A 12,029-nucleotide genomic window follows, 5' to 3' on the forward strand; every position below is an offset into this window, starting at 1 on the left:
TTGGTATAGAATACATTCCATCCATACCTTGTTAATAAATACAACTTAATGCGAACGTAAAAAAAAATAGATTCTCTTACTCGTAAAGATTTTCTTGCTCTCGGAGGAAGGTAAAGTTCAGCTTCCTGTTTCCTTCGCTCTTCCTCTTCAATTATTTTTCTGTCCGATTCAGGGATAATATCATCCCATTCCTTTAATCCGTCCCTACTGTCTTCATCCTCGTTACGAACAGTGGAAGTCGGAGTGGCATCTTCATCTTCGTCTATCGTGAATGTAGCAAACTGAAATTAGAATCAAAATTGAAACTTTGGCGTCCTGCGAGTGCCCACCTCTGAATGAACAACTCAATTGTTCGATCAATGTAATAAAATCATGATATAATAATTAGTCATACGGGAATGACCAAAATCAAATAATCTTTATTTCTGAATACATTTGAAAATAATATTATCTGAATATAGAATATATTGTAAATTGGGTCAGTAAAAGTCAATATATATTTAACAAATTTTTCAAGATTAAAATTTTTAGAGCCCAAATTTTGTAAAGCAGGATTGTTGAGAGAAAGGGCGATTAAGCATTTTCCTATTTTTAAGAGCTTCCAGAACTTAAATGAATACCATATTGATTACATTGGGAGGCATCCAACTGCGTCAAATGTAAATTTAAAAAAAAATTAAACTATTCCAATTACTTTAAACGCAGATAGAAGTTCATCTCCAGCACCAGATTCAGTTTGTTCCTCCGTTGTTTCGGCTCGTCGTAATATTTCATCAATATCGCATTCTGGTTCTTTTTCTTCACCTTCCACTTCCTGAAAAAACATTTTTGCGTCAAAAGTAGATTCAAAAAATTAGTGAGACATAGTGAATTGAACTCGGCACAGAGTGTATTGGAAAATATTGATTTAATTGCGAAACATCATGTGCAAAGAGAAAACAATAGAAAGATGCTGATCCGATAAACAAGTTCTGCAGGATAGTTCGGATTATTTTTCCTTTGCCTCCATACATACTAAACAATCAGCTGAACAACAAATCCCATACCCGGTATGGACTGGTAAGTAACTGGATCTTATCAGATTTTATCTCATATACCGTATTTCCCGGCAAATAAGTCGCTTTTATAGACCCAAATTTTCAGCCTCATTTTGGGGGGGGGGCATCTTTTTGGGCGACTATGGTCATTTTCATTTTTTTCGGGTCTGCTTATTATTTATTTAATTTGGACAATGAAATACCTTACATTGGCGTGTACCCAAGGAAAAAAATTGTTGGCAGAATCGATAAAAATACAGCGCACGTTGTTGATAACTTAGGAAGATTGACGCAGGTTGTGATTTTTCCTGCCCCGTCTTATTGGGGGGCTATATGCAAAAAAGCTTTTTTTAGGCTTAAAAACTTTGCCTGGTACATTTTATTTGCGGGAAATACGATAATTCAACATTCAAAGTTTATGTATGAAAGAGAATAAGCAACTACAAATAATGAAAACTAAAACTGTGGTTCGTCATGTGAACCACTTATCTACTTTCCTTTCATTTGGAATAAAAAAAATTTATCATTCAAAAATTAAAAGGTATACCACAAGTCTTAACACAGTATAAAGAATTACATACTTATCAACTGTATCTTAATTTCATATAATTCCTTTTAAAATTTTATTTCTATGTCCTCTTTTAATCCTTATGTTTAATTCACAAGGTTATGATAGTAAAAATATTTCACCTTAAAAATATCTTCCGCACCAAACTTAAGAATGGCGCTGAGTTCATCTTTGTTGAAGGGATTCCCAGTGCTGGCAGAAGGAGCATTGTTTTTAGATAAAACAGTTTTCCCAGAAGTATCCATACGTTGAATAACAAGGTGATCTAGAACCATTTTCCGTTTTGCTCTTTCAATAATATCTTCTTCCACACTTCCAACACAAACCAATCGATAAATATTAACCTGTAAATACAATTAGAATATTATGATAGAGAAATAAATAATAAATATTAGCACATATTGTAGAAAAACACATCATAGAGTCTAGTGCTGGACCACAGAAATGTTTTGAAGACCTATTGGGCCAAAGACCTATTAAAAATTACTAATTTTAGTTTGGTCACTATAGCTAATTTTGATTGTAGCAGCATTAACGTAAGGATCTCAAATTCAATCTCTGGTCAGTTTATTGTACAAAGATTCAAATTAGATATAACATAGATATAACGCTTTCAGGCATTAGTAAGCCCATTGTTCGAACATTAATATTAGATGAGCAAGTTAATAACAAACAAACAGAAAAATCGTAATTCCAAAACCCAACCAACCGCTCATAAGAATTCTGAGTAGTAGAGATCGATGTTCTCTACATACTCCAGTCAGATTACTAGGAACAAAAATGAAAAGTAACCTGATTCTTCTGTCCGATCCTGTGAGCTCTAGCTTGAGCTTGAAGGTCATTTTGTGGATTCCAATCACTGTCGAAGATGATCACAGTGTCTGCAGAGGCGAGATTAATTCCGAGACCTCCAGCTCGGGTTGATAATAAGAAACAGAAATCTTCTGATCCTGGTGCGTTAAAATGTTCGAGGGCTTGTCGGCGAACCTCGCCTTTAATCGATCCATCCAATCTCTGAAAATATTTCCCCATTGCAAGTTTTATTCAATACAAATTTGCATTGCTATTAAAATATTATCAAATATCGCCTTCAATAATTTTGATATATTCATGTTTTTGCGTTTTGAAGTTGAAAAGTTAAATCTTCAATAAAATATGAAATCACTGAGAATGATGGCTTTAACGAACTGGCACGCTCTTGTTTCAGAGAGATATCACTCTCAGATAGAATTAAGAATTTGGCATTATCATAATGAATAACAATTTGGAACTATGGAACTATTTTTCCAAAATCAAGAATTTACAATATTTGAAATACCAAATTTGGAATGTACTCCAGCCAAACTTCGCTTGAAATTTAGAGAGGACATTTTTAAATTAAGTCAGAAAAGTTACCTGAAACGTCAGTCGATTGAGAATGAGATATTCTTGTAAAAGATCGAGCATTCGAACCATTTGTGAAAAGATGAGAACACGATGACCATCTTCTCGAAGTCTTGTTAATAATTTATCCAGCAGAATCATTTTTCCACTGCTTTTGATTAGAGACTGAAATGCAAATTAAAATTTAGAACTACATCAGATTTGTATTACAAAAAAAGGATTCAGTTTCAAAATCAAGTATGGAAAAAAGTGAGTGTGATTGACTGATTGCGTGATAAGTTTTGGTAAGTACGTTGGTATCAAAGCAAAGGTTACCCCATGTTCAATACCACACTCAAGAGAAGGAATCTAACAGGAAAAATTTCGGGATTCCAAAAACAGTAGCTCTGTAAATATCATGGCTACTTTTACAAAATCTCGTTCTAAGGAAAGAGGCATATTTAAAAGAAATCTTCCTTCTTGGAATAGGGAATGTAAGGTATGAACTTATAGAAAGTTTTTGAAAGAATAATTTTAAAAAGTGTAAGATTTTATAAAATAACCTGTAATTTTTCTTCATTATTTGCTGGTTCTTTTTCTACAGATTTTGTCAGGAAAGCATGATTACAACATTTCTTTAGCTCCATCACAATATTACAGAAAGAAGCAACTCTGGCTTTGGCACCTTTCATTAGTTCACGATAGTTTTTAGTCAGGATCCACCTTGAAAAAAAATTGGATAATGTTTACATATTTTGTTTTGTAACAAATTGAAATTCTTATGTTGGAAAGGCAGTTTTCAAAGTAAGTGCTTGAAATCTGATTATACCTGTAGCCAATGGCTGTGACAGCCTAGCGCAACGTTTCCCAACCGGGGAAAAATTCCTTCCCATGGACGAATTTTGTCGTTCTTGGGTAGGAAATCTAAATTATATTCACTTTAGTATTACTTGTATTCTTTAGTTCTTTATTATTACTATAAAAATATTTACGTACACATTATACTTGGACTGCACAAAAGCGGGAGAGCGAATTTTGCATATCACTAGCTAAGGTTCCATTTTTAAGGATTATATAAATAAAGAGTAGTTTTATGCATAGTGCGGGGGAATAAAAGTTGAAACGACAATAGGTTTAATGCCAAAGGTTGGAAACCACTGGCATAGCGGTAGACTAAGCGTTAGACTTAACTATGTGGGCATCACGGTTTAGGGTCACGGTTTTCAAATAAAAATTCAGCCCAGGCCAACTGAATTACCAAATCATGAGATGAGACTATACAGTCTCAAAAATATTCTTTCCTGCATAAATGATAGTGGACCACCAAGTCGAAGTAAATGCATCGTGCTAGGAAGTGTTAGAAACAGTTTTGCCATCGGACCTCTTGATTACCATGTACAGGTTTAAATCATGTGGGGATAGTTAATTGCAGGACAATTGCTCAACGTTGTATAATAACTAATGTCATACCTGTAGTACTGTTTCTGGATTGATGACATTTCGACTCGTAGTATACGTTCCACTTTGGCAGGCAGTGACTTTTCGACGTCTTTTTTTACCCGTCGAAGTAGAAAAGGTTGCAATATACCATGTAATGATGTGTAACCAGTTTCTCTCTCATTACTGTGTCTATCCTCAAAATCAGTCCAAGAATCAAATCTTTATGAAAATTAAAGGGAGATTGAGGACGCTATCTCAGAGATGTTCAAAATCAATCGAATATGTTCGAAATCAGTTACATTGAATATATATATAATATATTATTCTATAATTTTTAACCGTTTAAACAAGTTTATCAGATGAATATGACCCAGAATATTTGGTATTGGCCCCTGTGTACGGCAGACAAGTAAAATGCACCAGAATTCATCATAAATAATCTTTGTTTTCACAACCAAAAGTTATTTTTGAAATATTTAATTGAAGAAATGTACAATTTTAACAAGATAGAAAGATCTTCAAAGCAAAGCATAGCCTATTCAGACTGCAGAGAGTCTGAGTAATGCCAACCAGTGTTGCAAATTGGAGCAATTATAAACCTACGGTATATTTCGCATAAGTCATAATGGTGGTTACACAAACTTACCAAAACAATTTCGATTTCTAAAACATTTTCAACTTTGTATCATCCTGGTACAAATCACAAAAAAAAAAAAATCAAATATAAACCAATGTCCAAAACTATTCTTACTTTTCTGGCATAATGAAGTGCAGTAGCGACCAAAGTTCTTTCAGTGAATTTTGCAGAGGAGTTCCGGTAATTAACAATCTATGGTGTGACTTGAATTCAATTAAAGATCTGTGAAAATAAAATAATCAAAGTCAATATATATAATAAAAAATATAATTTTACAAATCTCCCACACCCTGGCACAAAATACATTCACAGATTCTGCAAAGAATAATTTAATTTTAGATTGAATATGAGCATTACATCACCCACAAAGGTACGCGAGACTGAAAATCTGGAACAACCATAACACTACCAATCTTAGATCCACCTTTATTGACTAAATATACAAATATAAATGATCAAATCCTTGCTCAGAGCGAGTGTATAAAAACCTTATTAAAAAAAAATGTGTTGTTGCGAAATTTACTCGTGTATGTAAGCTTGTATGTCACATAAGGTAATGTATTTGTACCCTAAACGCAACTGCTTCAATTTGGGGATTTCAGTTTTATGTAACGCAGGAAAAAAATGGTGGTTCAACTACAATTTATACATCCAGGTGTGGCAAAGCATATTTATACCGGACTCTTGACTCCAAACGTAGAGCCATACAAATAACAACTTGACTCCAGCACCCGATTTTGAACCAGATTTGAAATGAAAAACGAAAAGAATAAAAACTATCATTTCGCAATATAGCAGGACTTCATGTTCATACTGACCTGTACAGTAAGGAGTCTTCATTTTTTAATCGATGCGCTTCATCAACAGCAATTACAGCCCATGTGTGAGAACCAAGAAAAACTTTTTCTTTCAATAAAATTTCATACGTAGTTAAAACTACGTTGAATTTTAATTTTTTGTTTGGAAAGACCCATTCAACATCCCTGATCTGTAAGAAGGTAAAATAATAACGAAGTCAAACCTCCTCAATTTACTGCTTTAAACTGGATAGTCCTTATAAAATATGGAAATAAGGATTCCTACTATGTCACAGACTCGAGGCTCCAAAATGTCTGAAATGATGAACCAGCTGCAATATTAATAGAAACATTTCGATGACTGCAAAGCCCTGATGGAAATTAACGCTTTTGTCAAAAATAATTAAAAGTAACTCAGTATTCCATATTCAGGTTAGCGATGATGAAAACCGCTGGCAAAATAAATTCGGCCCATACATGTTGGGTAGTACAAACAACAATTTTTAACAATTCCTTTTCATATATTTAGTGAATACTCACTGTATTGCGACTTATTGCATCACCGACAAATACAATAATATTCATAAAGGAAGCCCATAATTGAAATTCTTTTTGCCAGGCAGCAATGGTTGAAAGAGGCACTATAATCAAGAATGGTCCATATACATCATATATATGATATAGGTAAGAAAAAAATGTAATACTCTGGATTGTTTTTCCAAGCCCCATTTCATCGGCTAAAATCACGCTGTTGTTTCTGAAAAAAAATGGAAATTTTTCGATTTTCCCTTAGAAGAGAACATTCGCTTATTCATCTCAATTTTCATACAGATATAAACTGCATTTAAAAAATCTTCTAATACACCTCATGCATATCCTTCACCAATACAATATAGTGTGGATGCTATAACTATAGAGAAATTTGATTTGATTCTATTTAGTTTATGTCATGAAAAGTGGAAAGTGGAGGATAGATTCTGAAAGAGAATTGCGTATTTATCCAGTCGAGAGGAGATTCGATATGACAGGTTTAATCACACGGTGAACTACAGCATCTCAAGCGCTTTCCATTTAGGGGATGGAATAGTTAACCCAGGGGGGCAAGGTTTTGGGACCAGGGGCCAAAAATTTAGCCCACCTAGACTGGTGGGCCATGTGAGTGTGACGTAAAAAAGTTATGTTTTATGAACAATATTCAGTGTTACAAAAGTGGAAAACAATAATCTTCATGCTAAAAATAAATTTAATCGCAATCTAAACAAATTCTTTTGAGCTATTTTTTAGCTAAAACATTAAAATCAGGCATCATCAGGCGGGCCAGATTGAATTACCCAACAAGCTAGATTTGGCCCGCAGGTTGTAGTTTGCCCATGTCAGAGTAAACAGCAAGCAGTAAATAACCTGCGTCTATATGTATATTGGCATATAATTATACTGATGTGATTTGATCTTGCGAATCAGAAATGTGATGATAAGCATGTTCCCACCCTCAGCAATCTGTGCTAATTGATGACAGTTAAGAACAAACTGCACAGAAAATACCCTAATACTTTATTTTCAACTTTTGTATTGGATAAAAGCACACCTGCACCACGAATGAGCAAGCCAATTGACTCCATCCATCTGATAATCTCGTAGTTGCAAGTTATCCAGATCTTCTAACCAATGTGGAGTTTGTTTCATTGGAATAAATTTAACATGAGAACGCTTCTGGAAATAAAATTAAATTTTATTCTGTTTACAAATAGTGAATTTAAAAAAAGTAGAATACCTGTACAAAAGTAAGTTAAAATGGTCGGCTTAACTTTATTTGATATAAATTATAACAAAATTAATTTGCACTGCTACTAATTTAAATTCTGTAATAAATGGAACTGTTAACTTTATATATTGAAAGAGTTTTCAGAAAATAATTAGGATGAAAAAATCTCGAACCATAAAAAATTCACCTTTGCATCCCTTCTTGGAACATTAACATTATCCTGCCGAACTTCAAACTTGTCTATTTTATCTTGAAACGAACGACCGATTAATTCACCATCTTCCCAAGTGCATTCTCCATATGGCAATCCCTTCCATTTAATTTGATAATCCCAAAATCCAAATCTGTTTTTGACTCTGGATTTTGCTAGAATATACCAATTTAAGAAATTATTTTTGAAAAATAATAAAATTATTATGCATTTTATGTCTCTATAAAATCGGAAAACGATTGAATATACAAGAAGAAAAAGCAACACATGCCAACAATAAAATTGAAGTTTGAATAGCAAAGTATTCGATTCAATATATTACAATACAGCACTCAGGCCCTCTGCCCTTCGCCAAACTTACCTCATTATAATAAGCAAACATGCTTAAACAGAACAAGATACACTTAGAAGGGGGGTGTATGCAAGTTGCAACTATAACTATAAGCTGCCGCCCCTGTTCTGATTTTAGTCACAACCTTGCTCAAAAAAATAAATGTAATTCAAGTCAAACCCACCCACACGGCGTATGTAACTTTATAAAATATAAGTGTACAAACTACATAGACAGGAGTAACAATAAGCAAGAATTTGTCAAGTGTGTGAACAATATAGTCAGTGACTCATCTAGGGCATGGCAGCCATGGCTCCTGCCATGTTCAATATGGATTAACAAGAATTCAAGGTATAAATTGCCAATGATATATATGTAAAATTCTTACGAAAAAATTTGACTGAGAAAATCACTTACACCATCACAATGTTGCCATTTTTTTTTATTAAAAACCACAGAATACAAAAAATTTTAATATCACATTTCAACTGCTTTGGGATATGTACAAGCAGTGACTGATATGTAAATACTACATTTTTGGAACAATAATTTTTCTGTTTTACCATTAACTACCTGATTTACTACCTCGGTGAGGTAGTGGGATTTGAACCTGTTATACCAACATAATCAACAACGCTTGCTAGACCATCGAGCCCGCAAATATAAAACCAACGGTACATACCAATAACTCTTTCAACCTGTTGATATGTTGTTGACAGGTCTCGTCCAAGTTCTTGTTGACAGAGAAAGTACTCTGCATCTTCAGGTGAAGCAACACGCAACCACGCATCCAACTCTTCCTTCTTTTTAATGAAATTTTCAAATTTTTTAAAACCTCTAACTTTCTGATCCTGGAGGCTTTTCTCAGATTCCCATGTGTTGTGGAGATGTGACCAACCTATATGAAATTTTTTATACAGTTTTATACCTTCAGCCTGGTATTGCAATCGTTAGGCAGTAACATCTTAGCATGGTGATTAGTACCCACATTTATAATATCTGCAAATTTTTTTTTTTGTTTCTTTCTAGTCCTATTTCATTTCACAATAGATTGCGTGTAGCTGAATTTTTATTTCTGTCATAATATAAATATCCAAAAAGTTTGCGCAAAGATAAAAAAAAAGCCTATTTATGTGAGATTGAAGTTGACTGATGATGACAGAAAAACTATTACTTATGTCAACGAGATTAAGAAAAAAGTAATATTTATTATTAGCAAGCTTGTGAACAAATAAAGTATTTCTACATTTAATTTATATCAAATGTCAAGCTCATTGATTTGAGTAGTAAAGGAGACTAATACGAGGAAGGTTAATGACAGCCACTAAAGTGCCAATAGAAGTTGAAACTACGATGAACTGCGCAAGTAATAAATACCAATGGACTTGAACAGCTCAAGGTTTGAAAATATAGATGTCAGACCTTTCCATTTTATTAAATATTGTTGTTCTCCATCTCCATTTTCAGGATTGAAACCAGCGTTAGGATCACCATCCGCTTCTGTGGCATATGATGTTGTTGGACCACCAGTCGCTGACGGCTTTCCCACCTGAAACGATTTCTATAATAAACAAATTCATATAGTACATAACTATGATAACTATTTATTCCCAAATAGTGTGTCACTGACAAACATTGATACATATAAAAAAAAATACCTCTTTTCTTCCTATGTTTGAAGCTAACATGAACTAATCAAATTTGTTTAATTCGGCATTGAAGCAGGAGTACTACTGTACCGACTATTATTGAACATTCAGAGTTCTCATAATCATTACGTCCACGAAAACAAGCCTCCGTATCTCATTGATTAAATGCGCATTTACAACTTTTCTTGACTTAATTTAATGTTAATAAATTTTTTTTTACTACAGGGGTTGAAATTTACATAACAGAAAATGAATGAGTGTGAGTTTGAATAGTTAGGGAACCTCTGAATTATGAGTGTTTTCATATTACATTTCTCACTATACAATTCATTATGAAGTTCAAATGATGCAAATTGCAAAGAATTCTAAAAACACAGAATCTAACCCTGCAATCAATAATCCTTTCTATACATTCACTATTCAAGTATTCGTCTTCTTTTTCAACAACTTCAACAACGTCATCACTGTCCGTTTCATCTTGAGATTCCTCTTTATAACTACAAATGGTAGAAATAGTTTACATACATGTAGATTTGTATCATTACAGAATAAAACCCATGTCACTGAATTGTAACACGTTCAGTCAATGTTCAGCCATGACAAGATTCAACTAGAGTATGGAAGACTTGTGTTACAAATGTGTAACATGTTCGGAAGTATGAAAGTTAGTAATATCGCATTTCTCCTCGCATAGTACACACCCATAGATAATACGCATGCGCATTTTGGCACATCTGTGGCAAGAATTTTTCAATCTCCTCGCATAATACGCATGTGGGGTTTCCGTTCCTCTTTTGCGTTGTTGGTGTTTTTTTGCGTAAGCGTTTCAGGCATTCTGTTAACTACCGTATATCTCCTAATTAATATTTTGTTTCATGTCCTTACGATGTAACGATCTGCCAAGTGCCAATCATGATGTGATGTTATTTGACATTAAAAAATATTATGCTGTTATTTGTCTCTAATCTTTTTAAAAGCTGACAAGGCCCGACATCAGAGCGTGTTTTCAGACACAGCTCTTCAAAGAGAGGCCGCAGGCCAGTGACTAATTTGAGTGAAATATAGTAGTGATTCATGACCCTGAAGTTTTGCCGATTCGACGAGAAACGACAAAACAATGACAGCAGTTAGCGATGTACAGCCATTCTTATCACCTTTGATTCACCGTTTTCTTCGGCGCTTGAGTTAATGAATTGAATGAAATTCTTGCTGCTTTTACTAACTCTAAATTTTGTTGGAGTGGGCATGTTTCTACCGAAACAAGCATGATATGATTCTAACAGACTTTGTAAAATAAAATTAAAACACTTAAGATTGATATACCAGTATGTGAGAATTATTGGCCAGTTAAGCATAAAATAGGATTAATATTTTTTGATATTTCCCCCTTATTCTGAACTTGAATTTCGGCACTGAAAGTGCGTATTATACGCGGAGAAATATGGTAATTGAAAATTTCAATCTTTTATTAACTCTTTAGATCCAAGTATTAAGCGTTGTACTTCCTCTTTTAATGTGAAAATAAATCCTGAAGAATGCATTACATTCCAGTAAAAGCAGATTGACACAGACTTGAAGTAATTTCAGGTCAAAGTCAATATGATCAAACAACAGCTACAAGGTAGTGAATTCAGTATGTGTACCAATATGGAGATATGATCTAATTTTGTTCGCTTAATTTACATCAAGTTGTGTAAAGGGACTGAAGCCTATGAACAAGGTTATGTATATTCACTTGGCTAACACAGACAGTCCCCGAACTAGTATTAGTAATAAAATAGGGAAAACGGAATAAAATTATGGTCCAACCCTTACCTGGTACACACTTCGGGAGTACCGTGAATTCAATATAAAAAGTTCTGTTGAATAAAAACATTACCTTATCTTAGCTTTTTGAATTCTCGTAGATGAACGCTGGGGCCTCTCCTCATCATCGGACGTTGATTCTTCAGACATATCACATTGCCTTCGACCTTTATTTCGTTTGGAATTTCCTGCAAAAAATTGTTACAGCTACATGACAAGAGTAGTAAAATAATTATAAATAATGTTGCCTCATAAACTAATTCGAATCAAGGACAGGATTTTCCCATTCATCCTGGGCAGAGGAAATCTTAAATAACAGATCAATCGTTTGGCAGAACATGGCCACTCACAAGTCCATGTCTGGTATTAAAATAGGTAAACACTTATTCATTACGAATGCATGGACATAATAGTGGTGTTAGCTGTATC

General features: G+C 33.8%; 1 protein-coding gene across 3 annotated transcripts in view; it reads right to left on the reverse strand.

Moving 5' to 3' along the window:
• LOC120342140 (chromodomain-helicase-DNA-binding protein 1-like) overlaps window positions 1-12,029 on the reverse strand; it is a 30,007-nt gene that overhangs the window by 13,008 nt on the left and 4,970 nt on the right. For 2 of the 3 annotated variants that reach the window (XM_078110636.1, XM_078110638.1), the window contains exons 8-23: window positions 11,674-11,788; window positions 10,180-10,291; window positions 9,568-9,706; window positions 8,828-9,043; window positions 7,791-7,969; window positions 7,427-7,551; window positions 6,382-6,598; window positions 5,863-6,032; window positions 5,159-5,266; window positions 4,438-4,626; window positions 3,531-3,690; window positions 3,001-3,153; window positions 2,398-2,619; window positions 1,728-1,949; window positions 695-814; window positions 81-281 (exon numbers count right to left, since the gene is read on the reverse strand). In XM_078110636.1, the coding sequence (XP_077966762.1) occupies window positions 81-281; window positions 695-814; window positions 1,728-1,949; window positions 2,398-2,619; window positions 3,001-3,153; window positions 3,531-3,690; window positions 4,438-4,626; window positions 5,159-5,266; window positions 5,863-6,032; window positions 6,382-6,598; window positions 7,427-7,551; window positions 7,791-7,969; window positions 8,828-9,043; window positions 9,568-9,706; window positions 10,180-10,291; window positions 11,674-11,788 (2,648 nt within the window). The remainder of the gene's footprint in view (window positions 1-80; window positions 282-694; window positions 815-1,727; window positions 1,950-2,397; window positions 2,620-3,000; window positions 3,154-3,530; window positions 3,691-4,437; window positions 4,627-5,158; window positions 5,267-5,862; window positions 6,033-6,381; window positions 6,599-7,426; window positions 7,552-7,790; window positions 7,970-8,827; window positions 9,044-9,567; window positions 9,707-10,179; window positions 10,292-11,673; window positions 11,789-12,029) is intronic. The other variant, XM_078110637.1, reaches the window with a different exon arrangement.

Source organism: Styela clava, chromosome 3, assembly GCF_964204865.1.
Source record: "Styela clava chromosome 3, kaStyClav1.hap1.2, whole genome shotgun sequence".
NCBI lineage: Eukaryota > Metazoa > Chordata > Ascidiacea > Stolidobranchia > Styelidae > Styela > Styela clava.